Raw genomic sequence first — 18,051 nt, forward strand, 5'->3', positions numbered from 1 at the left:
TACCCGTATTTCCCGAGATAGCGCGCCGGCCCGGCAACAACAGGTGCGCGCTGTTGTAGGTACCGTTGGAAATTTGAAAAAAAAAAAAATGTTGACGCGCAAGGCCAAAATCGATATGCGCGCTGACCAGAGACCGGAAATATATTTTTCTCGGCCTAACTGTGTTTTTTTTTTTGTTTTTTTTACATCATAACCCACAACTTTCAAGTGAAAAACAAATTCTACAAATTTCAGAAAATTAATTAAAAATACTTTTCCCGAATATCTTGGTTGGATAAGTGTCCGCTTTCCTTGTAATAGCAATTGTAAATAAGCTCAGGTGTAGCAAGTCGCCTTCAAAATCACACACCAATATAATTGGCCTCCACCTGTGTTAAATTGTAGTGATTCTGATCATTTCAAAATAAAATCAGCTGTTCCTGTAGGTTTCCTCTGCTGTGTAGTGCATTGCACAGCAAAGAATCAGCCATGAGCACCAAGGAGCTTTCTAAAGATCTTGAGGGGGTTGTTGGGGGTGGGGGGGTAGAAGGTGGAGTAGGAGAGATACCTGGTCACCCAGGTGAACCTGAGTTTGGGGTGTAGTTTGGAAGGGGTGAGGTTGTGGGGGTGTTGGGATGGGGGAAAGTCAAAGTGCAAAACAATTCTGGAGGGTTGGTCAATTCATGCCAACTGAGCCCCTTGGTCTCAGATGGTATGGCCAGTGAATCAGAACGCACGCGCGCACGCACAGTATCGCATCAGTCAGCCAACCCTCACATATGGAGAATACAGTGCAGAGAGGAAGAGGAAAATTATGCCATTATTTTTTACGTGATAAATAGATGGTATAGTGTTTTAACTGATAGGTCTTCAGAATGCTCCCATCCCATCTCCCTCTGCCTCTCCTCCTCCTCTTCCCTCCCTTCTCCTCCCCTACTCTTCCCTCTGTTCCTCACCACTCCCCAATCCTACCCTATCTCCCCCTTTCCCTTCTCACTCCTCCCTTATCCTCTCCTCTTCTTCACCCTCCATCCCCTTTGCTGCCACCTCTTCTCTCCCACTCTCCCCTAAACTCTCTCCTCCCACCCCCTTACTCCTCCTCCTCCCTCCCCATTGCCTCCCCCTCCCCTCCTCTTTCCCTTCCCCTCAATATTCCCCTCACGAAGCAACTCTGCGTTGTAGAAGCACGCCTCCCTTCCCCTTGTCACAACGCCGGGTACTTTTGCTGGTGTGCATATATATATATATAATTTTTTTTTTTTTTTTTTTTTTACTTTTGGAGGCTCAAGGCACATACTATGTAGCCCTCATCGAGGCCAGGCCTTAAATAGAAGAGAAGAAAAGTGTATGATGAAAAATGTATAATGTTTGTTTGTGAGAAAGAAATTGAAGCTCGCCCGGTAGCTGTAGTTTGAGTGAGGCAGAAAGAAAATTCAGCAATCCTGACATGGAGAGTGTAAGATGGTTCCGGGCACCACTTTAACGCTCCTAAGTCCGTACGGTAGTACCACTCTGAACGGTTGCTGCCTTCAACCTGCTGCCAATGAAATACCGCTTGGAGTTTGCAAAAAAGCACCTAAAGGACTCTCAGACTGTGAGAAACAAGATTCTGTGGGCTTTCATGTGTCTTTCACTGAGGAGAGGCTTCCGTCTGGCCTCTCTGCCATAAAGCCCAGATCGGTGGAGTGTTGCAGTGATGGTTGTCCTTCTGGAAGTTTCTCCCATCTCCACACAGGATCTCTGGAGCTCAGCCAGAGTGACCATCGGGTTCTTGGTCACCTCTCTTACCAAGGCCCTTCTCCCCCGATTGCTCAGTTTGGCCGGGCGGCCAGCTCTAGGAAAAGTCCTGGTTGTTCCAAACTTCTTCCATTTAAGAATTATGGAGGCCACTGTGCTCTTGGGAACCTTTGATGCAGCAGAAATTTTTTTGTAGGCTTCCCCAGATCTGTGCCTCGACACAATCCTGTCTTTGAGCTCTGCAGGGCAGTTCCTTCGACCTCAAGGCTTGGTTTTTGCTCTGATATGCATTGTCAGCTGTGAGACCTTATATAGACAGGTGTGTGCCTTTCCAAATCATGTCCAAATGTCCAATTTACCACAGGTGGACTCCAATCAAGGTGTGGAAACATCTCAAAGATTATCAAGGGAAATGGGAGGCACCTGAGCTAAATTTCAAGTGTCATAGCAAAGGGTTTGAATACTTATGTCAATGTGATATTTCAGTTTTTTATTTTTAATAAATTTGCAAAACTTTCTAAAGTCCTGTTTTCTCTTTGTCATTATGGGGTATTGAGTGTAGATTGAAGAGGGAAAAAAAATGAATTTGAACGATTTCAGCATAAGGCTGCAGCATAACAAAATGTGAAAAAAGTGAAGGGGTCTGAATACTTTCTGAATGCACTGTATATATATACACAAAGAATTAAGTTAAGCACCCCTACACAACGAATTAAGGTAAGCACCCCCTAATATATATTCTTTGTGTATATGTATACATTGGCATATATTCTAAGGTATGTGAGATCAAATAATGATTGGTATGACATTAGCAATTATCCATTGATGAAATTGAGTGATCAAAGTGAAAAAAAGTGATTGGTTGAGTCAGTGATCCGATCACGTGGGTCCTACACACGTTATTGACGCAAAGATCGCTAGAGGTCTTCTCAGAACAATGACTGTACGTTAGAAAACATAAACGTCATCCACACTGTCCGTGATGGACCTATAGCTCCATACTTAAATTGAGGTGAAAATATGCCTAAAATTCCCAAAAAGTTTCACCTTAAAATATTCAGAATAAAATATTGAAAACGGCATGATTGTTATGTTTTTATGTGACCATAATATCACTTCTCCAGAAAATATAGCAATATCATGGGTATATTACACTGTTTTGACGACAACAAACTTGTAATGTGCGAGGTTGTAAAAAAACGGGGGGGGTGCTTAACTTAATTCTTTGTGTATATATACACACACCAACTGTGCCAAATTTTCAGCTCTCTCCATCTGCACTCCTCTCCAATCTCTCTCCATCTGTGCAGACCACCCCCTCCCTCTTGCCCCCCTCTCTCCTCCCCCCCCCCCCTCCCATTGTCTGCACTCCTCTCCTCCTCTATTGCTTGTCTTTGTTTATGTACTACTTTATCAGACTCGATGATCGAAGCAATGAACCCTCCTTTGTGTGGCAGCGCTTGGACGCTCAAGAGATTGAGGACAATGCCATGCCAAAGAAGGGCAAAATTAAATTGGCCGCGAAGGGCAGAAGTCGTCCTGGTCAGCTCACGGAGATCTGCCCATCTCCTCATGGACGGCGCGTCATACCTCGTGTCCGAGACGTGAAGGAAATGGCTATCAAAAAAAGAACCAAGGCCATCAAGGTGGGCATATGGGACCACAACTGGCACTGTAACTGTACCCATCGTTTCCCACGCACAGTTTTTGTGTCCATGCACCTTTGAGTCGACTTTCTTTCGGCAGTCTTGTATCGGCAAAGCCAGGAGGCAAATTATTTATTAGTTTGTCAGCAGCTAGGCAGTATGCATTACGAATTGTGCTTTTCCATCTTTGGCGTGTGTCATGGAAGCCGCGTACCTCTTGCTCATCTGTTTCCTCCATGTTCTTCCAGAAATTTTTTCGGGAATGGCATTAGGGCTTGTTATGGCTTTTCAGTACAAATTGCTCACAACAATATTATTCCATTTCTGAACCCTTTTCTCAGCCCTTTGTACACCTCATACGGTTAGCCTTTTTTGAGTGAAGAGTTGATATCATTGACTCGTACTGGAATTTTTTTCATGATGTGATTGTAAAAATCTGTGTATTGATTGATTTTTGTCTTTCAAAGTGCGAAGATGAATTTGGCGTAAATTCATCACCCGAAAATGAAGGGCTTGATCCAGTTAAACCTGCTCAACGCCTCAAGATAAAGACGAATGAGGGTACTTCACCTTTTTCAAAACATGTTTTCTGTAGCAATTATCATTGTCAGCTTGTTTTAATGAATGAAAGAGTCCTGTGTAGTCATGTGGATTTACGAGGTGTGGGGTTGTTCAAGTCGGTTTTCGTCACAATGGGTGATTGTGCATTTCAGAGAAACCGAAGAAGGCCAGCAAGAAGCTGTCTGTAAAACCTGTGCGAAAAAGCTGCCCTTGGTTGGACTCTGGCTCAGACAACGATGATATGCCCATGTTCTCAGACAGTGACCTATCTGAAACGTCATTCCATGTAGCTCCTCGGGAAAACAAGCCCCGACGGGCAGCTGGTGAGACCTTCAGACGGCCCGGATAATTTGCTTTATGACTCGGGTCACTGCTAATCCAGTTTTAACTCTATGGGGGTATATCTGTACCCGGCATGGTGCACGACTACGGCACAGTCCGGTGCGAACACGTCGTGCCAAATACACTACATGGCCAAAAGTATGTGGACACCCATATGTGCTTGTCGAACATCTCATTCCAAAATCATGGGCATTAATATGGAGTTGGTCCCCCCCTCCCCCCTCTTTGCTGCTATAACAGCCTCCACTCTTCTGGGAAGGCCTTCCACTAGATGTTGGAACATTGCTGCTGTGATTTGCTTCCATTCAGCCACAAGAGCATTAGTGAGGTCCGGCACCGATGTTGGGCAATTAGGCCTGGCTCGCAGTCAGCATTACAATTTATCCCAAAGGTGTTCGATGGGGTTGAGGTCAGGGCTCTGTGCAGGCCAGTCAAGTTCTTCCACACCGATCTCGACAAACAATTTCTTTATGGACTTCACTTTGTGCACAGGGGCATTGTCATGCTGAAACAGGAAAGGGCCTTCCCCAAACTGTTGCCACAAAGTTGGAAGCACACAATGGTCTAGAATGTCATTGTATGCTGTAGCGTTAATATTTCCTTTCACTGGAACCAAGGGTCCTAGCCCGAACCATGAAAAACAGCCCCAGACAATTATTCCGCCTCCACCAAACTTTACAGTTGGCACTATGCATTCGGGCAGGTAGCGTGTGCTCCTGGCATCCGCCAAACCCAGATTCGTCTGTCGGACTGCCAGATGATAAAGCGTGATTCATCACTCCAGAGAACGCGTTTTCACTGCTCCAGTCCAATGGCGGTGAGCTTTACACCACTCCAGCCGACGCTTGGCATTGCGCATAGTGATCTTAGGTTTGTGTGAGGCTGCTCGGCCATGGAAACCCATTTCCTGAAGCTCCCAATGAACAGTTGTTGTGCTGACGTTGCTTCCAGATGCAGTTTGGAACTCGGTAGTGAGTGTTGCAACCGAGGACAGACAATTTTTACGCGCTACGTGCTTCAGCACTCGGCAGTCCCGTCTGTGAGCTTGTGTGGCTTCCCACTTCGCGGCTGAGCTGTTGTTGCTCCTAGACGTTTCCACTTCACAATAACAGCACTTACAGTTGACCGGGGCAGCTCTAGCAGAGCAGAAATTTGATGAACTGACTTGTTGGAAAGGTCGCATCCTATGACGGTGTCACGTTGTAAGTCACTGAATTCTTCAGTACAGCCCATTCTACTGCCAATGTTTGTCTGTGGAGATTGCATGGCGGTGCTTGATTATATAAACCTGTCAGCAATGGGTGTGGCTGAAACAACCAAATCCACTAATTAGAAGGGGTGTCCACATACTTCTGGCCATGTAGTGTATGTCTCCAGCCCTGAGCAGATGAATTTGGCATGTTTTGAGGCCTTCTCTGAAAAGCAATCTAGAGTGGGAAAATGTGCCAGAAATACAAACCAAACCAATATGGAATAGGTCATTAGATTGGCATTGTATTAGGCCATCTTTTTACGTGCACATGGAGGCTATTAAAGATTCTACTACTTTGGAGTTTGTAAGAATTGTCACAGGGTTCTTTTTCTTTTCGTTTTTATTTCTCAACCTCAAGTTGAAGCCAAAACTTATAAGTGGTTCTAATCCTGGTTGTACGACAGAGAACACTACAAACATCCCATGTCTGCAGCAAAATTATTTTCATCCTTTAAAAATATCCCTGTAATCGTGTCACAGTTGCACATAAATATCTATCATTTGTGATAGATATTTGTGATAGGTACATTTGTGACGTATCGTGCATCTGGCTTTGATTTTGAACGTGAGGTCATTTAGCCAGTGTAAACAACTGAATTTGTAATACGAGCGCGTTTGCTCCATTTCCTATATCCGTGCATCGTCCCAAGTTTCATAGGTATCGTTACTTTTGTCCAGGAGCCAGTTTTCAAGAGAGGCCGAGAAAATGAGTTTCGTGCAACACCCACTACACAGTTGGTTTGTCATTTCAGGGTGCTTGGGATACATCTGTAGAACAAATCCAGCCCTGATGTACAGTTAAATTGTGGCAGCAACAATAAATGGCAGCCACTTTTCTATTAAGGGGGTAGCGTAAAGCTCAAAATTGATGATTTTTTTTTTTTGTATTTTTGTTTTTTCAGCTCTTCCAGTAGGGATTCTGGACATCTTCGTCTCTCTTTCGCCTGGTCGCACCAGTTTCTTTGTGTGTTCCGATCCTGTCACTGTCTTGAATATCACACATCTCCTTTGTTGCCGATGTAATTGCTGCTCGCTCATGGCTTGTCAAGAACCATCTGTCTAGGGCCTGTTGCTTCAGGGTGATACCTCCAATCCCTCCTCTCTTCTTAGAGTCAAGGTTGATGGACTGCTCCAGAGCCATGTCAGTCCAGACACGACTAAATGGCTGGCTGGATCTACATACAGCGTGGTTGCCCTTCATGAACTCTTTGTGTACTCCAGGAAACTTCTCTGGTAGTTGATGCATGTCGCAAAGGTATATGGGGAGCCATCGTGAGTAATTTGTTCTGTCCATGCAATAGAAGTATGAAGTCATCCGAGCTACAGTCGCCAAGTGTAACTCCCAGCATCCTTCTCTCTCAGCACGAATGAATTCAAGAAGCAACTGCACCATCTCGATGCAGGTGTCCCAGAAGGAGACGAGTTGTGACGCTGTCTTCCCTAGGATAGGATACAACAACATTTTATTTAGGATTGGTATACAAGGTAAGTAAAACATTTGATTTCAGTACGCTATTGAAGATCGAAAGAAATGATGTTGAAGATGACACCAAAATCATGTCAACACTTAGGTGTCCAGATATTACACACTTTACCTGCCGTTCTGAAGAGTGACATCAAGTTTTGGACATCTGTCATATCATCACAGACTGTCTGACAACTCTCACGCAGACTGCCCACATCATTCAGGTTTAAGGAATCCTTGCAAGCATGGATATGTGTGGTGATAGTTTCGTCATCCACACCAGTATCGTCGTGTCGTTGGGATAACCACTTGCACTGTTCCTCCCATTGTAACCTCACCATGGCTTCCATGATCAGCTTATGACCTCGAACACCATGGTTGTAAGATTTCCCCTTAAGTAGGTTTGCTGCCGTGTTACTTCCATAGGTGCCTGATTCAACAAGAAGGTCTGCCAGTCCCGAATCCTCAAACAACTTCCCAATCACTGCAATGTAGTTGAGTGCGACATGAAACCCGCCCATTCTGATGACTGTGTCATCAAACTCATCGGGTGTCGCCACTGTATTTCTTTAGCTTTCATGTAGATTGCCAAGTCGAACGTTATGACGCTCTACTCTTGGCCCAGACTGGACATCATCTTCTGTACCTGTTTCATCACAGTGTACACGGTACTAGGTCCGGTGGATGAACCATTGATCATGGGGCAGTAACCAACTTCAGTATGGATGGTGTCACACAAGATACCATGGTGTTGAACCCACTCCAGCCTGGAACTGTCTGTTGATCAGCGTCCATGGGACTGAGCTCAACTTCGAACAGGTTGGTTGGAAGCATACGCACCAATGTCCATGCCAGATCCATTTTGCTGGCATTGTCATCCAGGTAACTTCCACTGGTGTACCACTCTTGTGTGACTGCTGTTTTTTTCCCCATAGGTACTGCATTCCAGCATAGCTTGGCATGCTGCTGGGTTATCTAATGTGTGTCGTTTTCCTGAGTGGTCTGCATTTGACTTCCTCTGTGGTTGTGGACCAAACTGTCCCTGCTGATACAACACAAGAGTTGTGGCATGGGTTGTGTGCTGACCATCTAACGTTTCTTCATTTATATCATTGTTGTCAGCAGCTGCTTGTATGAACACACCTGGCCAGATGTTTGATGGGGTGACAACATCCAGAAGATTGGACTTGGCAACAACTTCCATAGCTAGGCTGGTATCGACTGCTTCAACTTCTTCATAAGATGAACAGTGGCCCATGCGGTTGAGTATGTTGATGACTTGCTTCGAACCAGTCAGGTGGCATACTGACATGGTTAGACTTACATGCGTGGGTGTTTTTACTCTGCCATGTAAAGCGCTGTGTACAATATCTTGGCCAAGCATTATAACATGACGTTCATCTGCTGCATTAGGGTTATCCTCAGTGTATGGTGGTGTAGCTGATTCCTTGCAGATGACACAGCGCAGGAAGTTATATAGACTTTCTGGTAGCATGTCCTTGGACATCCTCAGATTTAGATCATGAAGACTCAATGGGCAAATTTGGATTCCTGCACAGTCCTTCAAATCGGTCCTGATGATCTGAGCAGCATGGTAAATGGTGCTCATCGGCCCAGCGTCTGCATCGTTATGGGTAACGTATGCTGTATCAGTAGTTGCAGTTTGTCTCTCTTTCAAATGAGCGGCGTTGATAACTTCACATAGAGAGATCTTGCTGGAGTATACCAATTGGGATTTGCTTCGATCCTGCTGTTGATGAAAAACCACACTGTCCTTGAAGTGATTCTGGAGCCTTAGCTTGAGTCTGGCTGGTATAGCTATCTGCTGTTTTAACATCCATACCTGTCAGAATAGTCTTGTACTTTGCAAGAAGGCTGGTGAGCTCATAAGCCTTTCCTCGCTGGATGTCTACTTCAACCGAGGACCTGAGCTTAGTAAAGGCATCTGAATAGACATCTTCTGTGTGCTTCTCTTCCTTGTATGCATGGTACTTGAGGTTCGCTTTGCTTGTATACTGAGCTTTACATGGGTTGTGGTATTTAGCCTCAGCAGCTATCAGGTCAATGCCACCTATCTTCGTAAGCATGTCGTCGTCTCCCTTTACATATGCTGATTGCTGTATTGCGGTACACGCATCAAACGTTGTAATATTGTACAGTACCTTGCTCTTTCCATGGTACATTGTGTGAGCTTGTGTACGACTGGTAACATGCACGATGCCAAACAGTTTCCATAGTGTGCAACGTTTCAATAGAAGTCTCGAGACGTTGGTAGGTTTCATCACGTCTGTATTTTGCAGCTGATACAAACTTTTGCAATTCCTTCATCACCTGCTTTCCTTAAATCTGAAGCTCTGCTTGTTTGGCAGATGATGCATTTTTTCCAATCGATTAGTTTCATGCGTTTTTGTGGTAGAAGCGGGAAAGATTCCTCTGCACTACTCTCGCTCGCCATGCTTAGGTTGTTATGTTCCTTGCTTCTTATTCAGACAACTGCAAAATACAAAGTGCAGTTTCATGTTGCAACAATATGATATTTCATCACATCGATACTATTTCAACGCATAGACAACTGTGTAAAATGTTTTGATAGCAAAATATTTGGAAATTTCGGGAATTCCTCGAATTAGGCGATATTATTTTTGCATAATTATATGAACAGCTATGACATGCGAAATATAAAACTATTTTATAACATACACATATACAGACTTGGCATTTAATATGGAATATATTTTTTTTCTTGACTTGGGTTTACTTTCTTAACTCAGTATATCAATCTGGTGAGTTTCTTTTACACTTTGGTGATTTATGTTAAAAGAACCATGTCACTGATTGTCTGTCGCAGCAAGAAGTCAACAACAGGATTATATCACAGGTGGCGTGGCAAAATGTACGGACAGGTGCATTTGATGATTGGCTTCACAGTCGGGTATACAAGGGTTGTTGCGTTCTGTATTAGTGGAAAACAACTGCTGCACGTCTCCAAAAGTTATTGCCGCTTCCTCTGGAGATGGTCCGTCAACTCGACAATGCTGTTTGTCATGGAGTGGTGGCTTTACAAAATTACGGCATGAAACAGCGTGCTATTGCTCGGCAGTATGGCATCACTCAAAGTCAGGTGTCAAAGATCCTGAAACGAAATGCTCAGAGGGGTGTCCCTACTCCAATACCGAGGCCAGGACGTCCCCGCAGAACCACAAGGAGGGATGATCGCCAGCTGCACCGGTTATTCCGCAATGGCCGTACCAGGTCAGCTAATCGGCTTAGGGCTGAGTGGCAGCAACTGACAAATGTGCCTGTATCCAGAAGGCTAGTCAACCAACGACTGATTCAAGCAGGCTATCGTGCCAGGCGTCCCCTGAGAAAGCCACGCCTGACCAGACAATACCGCCAGCGCCGATTGCAGTGGGCCAGAGAGCACCGTCAATGGCAGCCAGGACACTGGAATCAAGTGATCTTCAGTGACGAGTCTAGATTTCTGGTCTATCGTCAAGATGGCCGCGTCCGAGTGCGCAGACAAGTGCATGAAGCCTACAACAAAGATTGTATAGTGCCAAGAGTCCAAGCTGGAGGTGGTGGGGTGACCGTTTGGGCTGCTTTTCATGCAGGGGGCAAAACTGACCTGGTTGTTCTGAATGGAAACCTGAACCAGTTCAAGTACAGGGCCATTCTGGAAGAAACATTGCTTCCATTTGCTCGTGCAGCCTTTCGAGGAAACTTTGTCTTCCAAGATGACAATGCACGGCCTCATCATGCTCGCATGATCCAACACTTTCTTGCTGACCGTGGTGTAAAGCATGTGGAGTGGCCTGCCATGTCCCCGGATATGAATCCGATAGAGAACTTGTGGGCAGAATTAACGCGTCAAATCGACCACTTGGACCAGCAGCCGACCTCTGTGCGTGAATTGCAGCAGGCTATTGTCACTGCATGGCAAGCGATTCCTGTCCAATCTCGTGAACAGCATGCCTCAACCTGTATGTGCTCTCCTGAATGCTCCTGGGGGTTACACGAAGTACTGAACTGTAATTTTACTGTCCGTAATCCCAGGCGTAATTTAACTTTTGTTTTTGTTAAAAAATGTTTTGGCTAATGTGCAAAATAAAGAGATACTTCTGGAAAACGTACAGAAGTTTAACACAGTACTGTCCATGAATTGAGTTCGATATCAGTTTACATCACTTTCAAGGATCAATTTATTTGTTTCGAAATGTCAAATGTGGTTTTTGTTTCTTTTAAAGGTCACATTAACAAAATCTAGAATAATTTCAACATAATTCCAATGAACTTTTGGTTCTAAGACATCTTGAAAAGTAAGTTCACCCCCTCAAAAAAATAATTCCATATTGAATGCCAAGTCTGTAGATGTCTCATACTCATGAATGAAACTTTCACAACAAAATTGGATGTATCTTGCCTGTCGGGGCTAAGCGAATAAATAAATAAATGAAATCCGTCAAAATCTCAGATTTACACCTCGGACACCACCCCCCTCATAGAAAAGTGGCTGCCATTTATTGTTGCTGCCACAATTCAACTGTACATCAGGGCTGGATTTGTTCCATAGATGTTCCCCAATCACCTGGGTGACAAACCACCTGTGTAGTGGGTGTTGCACGAAACCATTTTGAGCAGATTCTGGCTCCTGGACTACTTATATCATACAATTGTACCGACACTATCTAAATTTACTGCGATTTTTATCTGTCTGTCGGATTGTCGGGTTTCCATGGCCGAAAACTATCTAAATTTACTGCAATTTTTATTTTATTTTATTACTTTCGACCCAGTCAAAAGTCGACTTTTGTCATAGCATTCACCATGCTGCATGACATGGCCTTCTAATGGGTGGAATTTCAAGCCCAACCCGCATGAGACCGCTGTTTTCATTTTGTCCGTTCGTCGTGGGATTGTTGTTCTATGGCGCTCCCATCCCATCATCTGTCATTGACGAGTATGGCCACTACTATTTTCCCTTTGGGGTTGGTTTGTTCCACCCACAGTATCAATGAAGTACAACGTGGATGACAGTGAGGAGGAAAATGAAGACGACGACGACGACAAGAAGCGAGGGGATGAGGAATTCCATGTTGGTGATGAATCTGTGGCTGAAGATGATGGGAACTCAGACGAGAGCTCCTCTGAATTGCAGTCTCTGAAAGTGACGACCAAGTGAGCAAATAAGATGCTTTGGTTTTTACTTTGACACCCATGTTGTGGTAAAGTGTTGGTTGTATCTCATTATAATTTTTCGTGTTTTTTTATTTTTTTTATTTTTTTTCAACTTTGTCTTTTCTAGGGACAATCGTTATTCACAAAGATGCAAGGATGGTTTCACATGATCATTTATTATGATCATCCCTAACTTGTTTCCATACTTTTTGGAGTAACATCTCTATCGATTTGCATTTTTAAAAATGTTTTTATTGTTTCTTTATCTTTTTAAGTGTGTGTGTGTGTGTGTGTGTGCACACATACATACACATACACACACACATACACATATATACATACACTACTCACAATAAGTTAGGGATATTGTGGGAGTGGGTTTATTTATTTATTTTTTATATAGGGGTTAGGGTTATGGTATTGAAATCAAGAATGCTGTGTTTTTTTACACATTAATAACCATAGAATTGGGACCAACAACTTTTTTCAACATAATTAATACACAAAATCAACCACACCGAAGAACCTGCCCATATCCCTAACTTATTGTGAGTCATGTATTTATATTGTCGCGTCCGTAGCTCGTGAACACCAACCTGTAAGGATGGGCCGAACCAGCCTTAACTCCCGAGGCGATCTCCAGTTGTGGCGGTTACTGACCTGTGTGAAAGGGAAGAGGCACGAAGGAAGGCTTATTCTCACAAAACACACGGGTTTATTCCGAAACGCGACAACAAAAATGCAACAATAATTATTTATATGAAAACACGAAAATATAGCTGAGGTAAAACGCTAACTTGAGGAACCTCCACTCAGTTACAAACAAGCACGCAGGGAGAGGCAAGAAAATTAACGTTCACTGTCTGGCACTTAGCTGGGCCAAGATGGATCCTGTTGTGCTGCAGCCACAAAGCGCCGGAGCCAAGAAGCGGGCTGCCGGCAAAATGGCAGCAACGCTGCGCGTCAGACACCCGGGATTTAGGGGAGCAGGGAAGCCGGCCCTCTTTTCCTCAGGGCTGTAAGTTCCACAATCCCTCGGGTGATAATAAAATCCTCATTTTAAGTAAAGGGAAGCATGGTCACAACAAAAACGTTCTCAAAAAACAAAATGCCCTCTTTTTCTGCCGCCTGCGCTCTCCTCCACCTCCTTGAACCAAAAACTCCACTTCTTCTTCGAGCTTGCCCATGTTGTCTGGCCGCATCACTCGGGAGGTGTGGCCTGCCGGCCCTGTTCCCTCGCCAACCGCACCACTGTCGCTCCGCCTTTCCTGGGCGGTTTCTTGCCTTCCATGTCCATAGGGGCGGTCTTAACTTAGCCGGCTCAAATGTTAGGAATGACCACAGAGCGTTTCACGCACAGGGGAAACGAGCCTAAAACCCTATTACTAATTAACACGTCATCATCCCTCGTGTGATGAACATTTAAACACAACCTTAAGCTACATTTTCCCGACTTGGCACATCAAAATGCCCCAATGCGTCACACGGTTCAAAGTATTTCTATACAATTCTACCTTTCCTACTCTAAGTATTGCTTCAAAAAGGGGACCATGGTGCCCGAAAAAGGCCAACCCCTGCTCTGCGGGGAAAAATGGCCTCTAAAGGTGGTTCTACTATATTCTCCTAACCTACCCCATACACATAACAATATATATATATATATTGTAAAACGTAAAAAGTTTTGCAACACTTTCTATGCTTCAGTCAAAATCAGCAGGAAATGTCCAACGTATTCTGTGGTTAATTTTGAATGTCCTGCTTACTACTGCAGCGCCGCGGAACAATACGTTTTCTAGCGCATGCGTAGGGTGTCGTCAAATTGGCGCTGTGTGGTGGATGAGCGTTTTAAACAATGGACTGTTATTGAATTTCTTGTGGCGGAAAAGTTTGCGTACTTTTTGGGGAATCCTTTCAAGCTATTAAAATTACGATAGCAAAGAATGCTGTGCCAATGTTGAGGAGAGCTCGGCGGGTGAAGTACCAACCGAGAATGAAGGTGTGGAGGTTGAAAGAGGTGACAGTGAGGGAGGCATTAAAAGAGAGGATGATGTGGTTGAGCTTGAAAGTGGTTGGATGTCAATGAAAGATTGACAATGAAAGGCCGTTGGTGAGGTATGTGGATGGACAAAAGGACCACCGAGGCACTCGGAAACATGGTGGTGGGATGATGAAGTTGGAAAGAGGATTGAGGGGAAGAGGAAGAAGTTCAAGGAGTGGCAGAAGGCGAGGTTTACGGGGGCAGAAAAGGCAGAACATGAAAGTTATAAGGCAGCCAAGAAGGCTGCAAAGAAAGGTAGCAAACTTTATTGCTCGATACGGCAGGAGGCATGTAGGAAAGTCTTCGGAGAACGCTTGGATTCGGAAGAGGGTCAGAGAGCGGTATTCAGGATTGCAAAGCAGATAGCAAAAGAGGTGTGATGTGATGGGGGGTGAGTTGCTTGAAGGATGAAGTGGGACAAATCGTTGTGGACCCAGATGGAATTAAAGGAAGATGGAAGAGATATATGGAAATGCAGAGAATGAATGGGATGGCAACATAGAGAGTAACCCAGTTTTAGGACCGGCAGAGCAGATAACTGAGAAGGAAGTTGAGGAAGCAAAAAAGGTAATGAAGAGTAGAAAAGCGGGAGGGCCGACGGGAGTTGTGGGAGATATGTTGAAAGCAGCAGGAAGTTGGGGTGTGAAGAGAATGACAGAGATCTGTAATCTGGTGGTGAAAGAAGGCGGCATTCCAGTGGATTGGGAACTGAGTACCCTCGTTCCTCTATTCAAGGAGAAAGGTGACCCTCTGGACTGTGGCTCGTATCGAGCGATAAAGTTATTGGAGCATGGAATGAAGGTATTGGAAAGGGTGTTGGAGAGGAGGATAAGGAAGAAAGTGAAGATCGACGAAATGCGGTTTGGGTTTATGCCAGGAAGAGCAACGACAGACACATTTTTTATTATAAGGCAGTTGCAGGAGAAGTACATGGAGAAGAGGAAGAAGTTGTTTCTTGGGTTTGTTGATCTGGAGAAAGCATTCGATAGGGTTCCACGCGAAGTAGTGACATGGGCTTTGAGGAAGTTAGGAGTGGAGGAATGGTTGATCATAGTGATGGCAATGTACGAGAGAGTGCACACAGCTGTAAGGACAAGGACGGGAACAGTGGTGAGTATGAGGTGAAGGTGGGAGTGCATCAGGGGTTGGTACTAAGTCCACTACTATTTGTAGCTGTGATGGAGGTGCTGGCTTGGAACGTAAAGGAGGGTTTACCGTGGGAGTTGTATGCAGATGATCTGGTGTTGATTGCAGAAAGTATGGATGGATTGAAGGAGAAGATGAACAAGTGGAAGGAATGTATGGAGACAAAAGGTCTGAAGGTGAATATCGGAAAGACGAAGGTGATTACAAGTGGTAAAGCATGTGGTGAGGTGGAAACAACTGGGAAGTGGCCGTGTGCTGTGTGCAGGAATGTGTCGGAGTGAACTCCATTCAATGTACAATGTGCGCTGAGTGGGTTCATCAAAAATGTAGAGGTTTGAGAGGGTCATTAACCAGTGTGGCAGCTACATTCAAGTGTAAGGTGTGCACAGAGGGAGCTGCAGATGGAGGAAATGTTTAGTTGGATCTTGGAGACGGCGTGAAGCTGAAAGGTGTGAAAACATTTTGCTACCTAGGAGACATGCTGAATGGAGAAGGTGGATCAGACTCGGCAACGGTTGCTGGAGTGAGATGTGCATGAAAGAAGTTTCGTGAACTGAGTGGCGTGCTGACGAGGAGGGGAGTGTCGATGAAGCTGAAGGGAAATGTGTATGCTGCATGTGTGAGAAGTGTTATGATTTATGGGAGCGAGACATGGGTAATGAAGGTAGAGCAGCAACAAAGGGTGGAAATGCCAATGGTTCGGTGGATGTGTGGAGTATCGTTGAGAGAGAGGAAGACAAATGATGAATTGCGAAAGATGATGGGAATAGAGCTTGTGATGGATGCTGTGAAGAGAAACAGGTTGAGATGGTTTGGTCATGTGTTGAGGAAGGATGAAAGTGACTGGTTGAGAAGAGTGATGGAAATGAATGTAGAAGGAAGTCGAGGATGGGGAAGACCGAGAAAGACTTGGCTAAAGATGGTGGAAGAAGAAATGCAGGCAAGGGGGTTAACAAGGGGAGATGCAGAAAATAGGGCAAAATGGAGAGGATCGTCATGGGGACCGCAAGGCTAACCCCCGCTCTGGCAGGGAAAATGGCCTTAATATTGCCTGTTGTTGTTGTTGTTGTTCAGAATGCTGTGCCAAGTAAAACTGTCGGATGGTACCAGAATCTATGCCATTGAGAGAGACAGCTCGGAAATACGCAGTCTGTGGATCCAATCCTTCCAGGATGGATGCCTATTGTTTTTGTTCAGATTATTATTATTATTCCATATGATTTTCGTGGGACTTTGTGAGTTTATTCCCTTTTAAATTCATTTTCTTGGCAAATATTGGTGCGACTGACACAAGTTTCACCATTCTCCGAAAGCGCTACATCGAAAAAGTTTGATGCATGGCTCATTGTAAAGAACTTTCCATGGGGAATAACATGTTACTGATGGTGTCATCGGTACCTCCATTATGACGTAGTAATTCAACAAGTATAAAACTTCATCCGATCAAGATGAAATTTATTGAGCATCATCTATGGATAAATTGGTGGAGAAAAAAATACATTGATGACATCATCTGTCACGTGGTTTGGCCACCATATTTGTTTTAACACAAAAACCTTAATCACTAAACACATCTTGGCATGGGTCTGCAATCTCTGATTGCTCTTTCTTGTTGTCATTATGTCGTGGTTGTTTTCACGCTCGTATTTCTCTGAAATAACTACATAGAGAGGGTTCTGGCCGTCCGTATGACTAAAACATCTTCTCATGAACTACCCAACCGATTATGGACCCAATTTGGTACGCTGCAACAGGACAGCAAGGTCTCATCGGGTTGTGCTTCTCATCTGGATGCGGCCTCTAAATGGGGGTGTTGCACCAAATATTGGAATTTTATTTTAAAATCTCAGAAACCGCCAGACATATCCAGACCAAACTCACCACGAGGCATTGTGTCCATGCCCTAACCTTAATTTGTGCTCCCCATGGCCGTATCTCCCTTGCCACAGGCTCCCTCGCCTTATCCCCTCATATTAACTCAAACATTTTGCTCACAAACTGCATGACCGATATGGACCAAATATTGTACAATACATCAGAACAGTAAGGTCTCGTGGGTTGTGCTCCCCATTTGGATCCTCCCCCTATAAAAGGCTGAAAAGGAGCGTTTGTCTCAAATTCAGATAATTATCTCAGAAACCGTGGGGAAATGGCCATCAGCCCCCATGGGGCTAGTTCATTATTAATAACGTACATTAACATTGCCAAGGGTTTGTTGGGGGGGGGGGGGGGGGGGAAGGTGGTTGATAACAAATTTTATGATTGAGTGTATTTGAGGATCTTGTTTTCCAGCATATGCTGTCACGCTGTCTCCTCGAACATGCAATGCATTCTGTATTCCAGGGTGAAAGCGACCAAGTCCAAGGAGACTGCTGGTGCTGCTGTTAAGCCAAAGGCAGCTCCACATGGCAGCACAACAGGTGCAGATTGGTTTTGAATGAAACAGGCCTCCTTTTTCACTCACCCCAAATTTAACCATAAATATGTACGGAACGTGCCGAGCATTGCCTTGCGATTTTTTTATTTTTTTTTGCTAGAAGCACAAGCGAAGAAGCATTTGCAGAAGGAAGAAGAGTCAGATGGCGACATGATGCCATCCTCTGGATCCGGTTCTGACGATGCACTTCCATTGAAGCGTCCGGCTTCAGACAGTGGTTCTGATTTTTTTGCTGAGATTCAGAAGCCCTCAAAGACGTGAGTGGCTTTTGTT

General features: G+C 44.6%; 1 protein-coding gene across 2 annotated transcripts in view; it reads left to right on the forward strand.

The window, feature by feature from the left end:
* LOC137413006 (DNA topoisomerase 2-alpha) overlaps positions 1 to 18,051 on the forward strand; it is a 97,432-nt gene that overhangs the window by 74,443 nt on the left and 4,938 nt on the right. For both annotated transcript variants that reach the window (XR_010981593.2, XM_078781948.1), the window contains 6 exons: positions 3,174 to 3,362; positions 3,830 to 3,923; positions 4,076 to 4,246; positions 11,989 to 12,157; positions 17,685 to 17,761; positions 17,879 to 18,035. Coding sequence is in view for 1 of the 2 variants with exons in the window: in XM_078781948.1 (XP_078638074.1) it covers positions 3,174 to 3,362; positions 3,830 to 3,923; positions 4,076 to 4,246; positions 11,989 to 12,157; positions 17,685 to 17,761; positions 17,879 to 18,035 (857 nt within the window). In the remaining variant the exon portion in view is untranslated. The remainder of the gene's footprint in view (positions 1 to 3,173; positions 3,363 to 3,829; positions 3,924 to 4,075; positions 4,247 to 11,988; positions 12,158 to 17,684; positions 17,762 to 17,878; positions 18,036 to 18,051) is intronic.

Source organism: Myxine glutinosa, chromosome 7 (assembly GCF_964187855.1).
Source record: "Myxine glutinosa chromosome 7, kmMyxGlut1.1, whole genome shotgun sequence".
NCBI lineage: Eukaryota > Metazoa > Chordata > Myxini > Myxiniformes > Myxinidae > Myxine > Myxine glutinosa.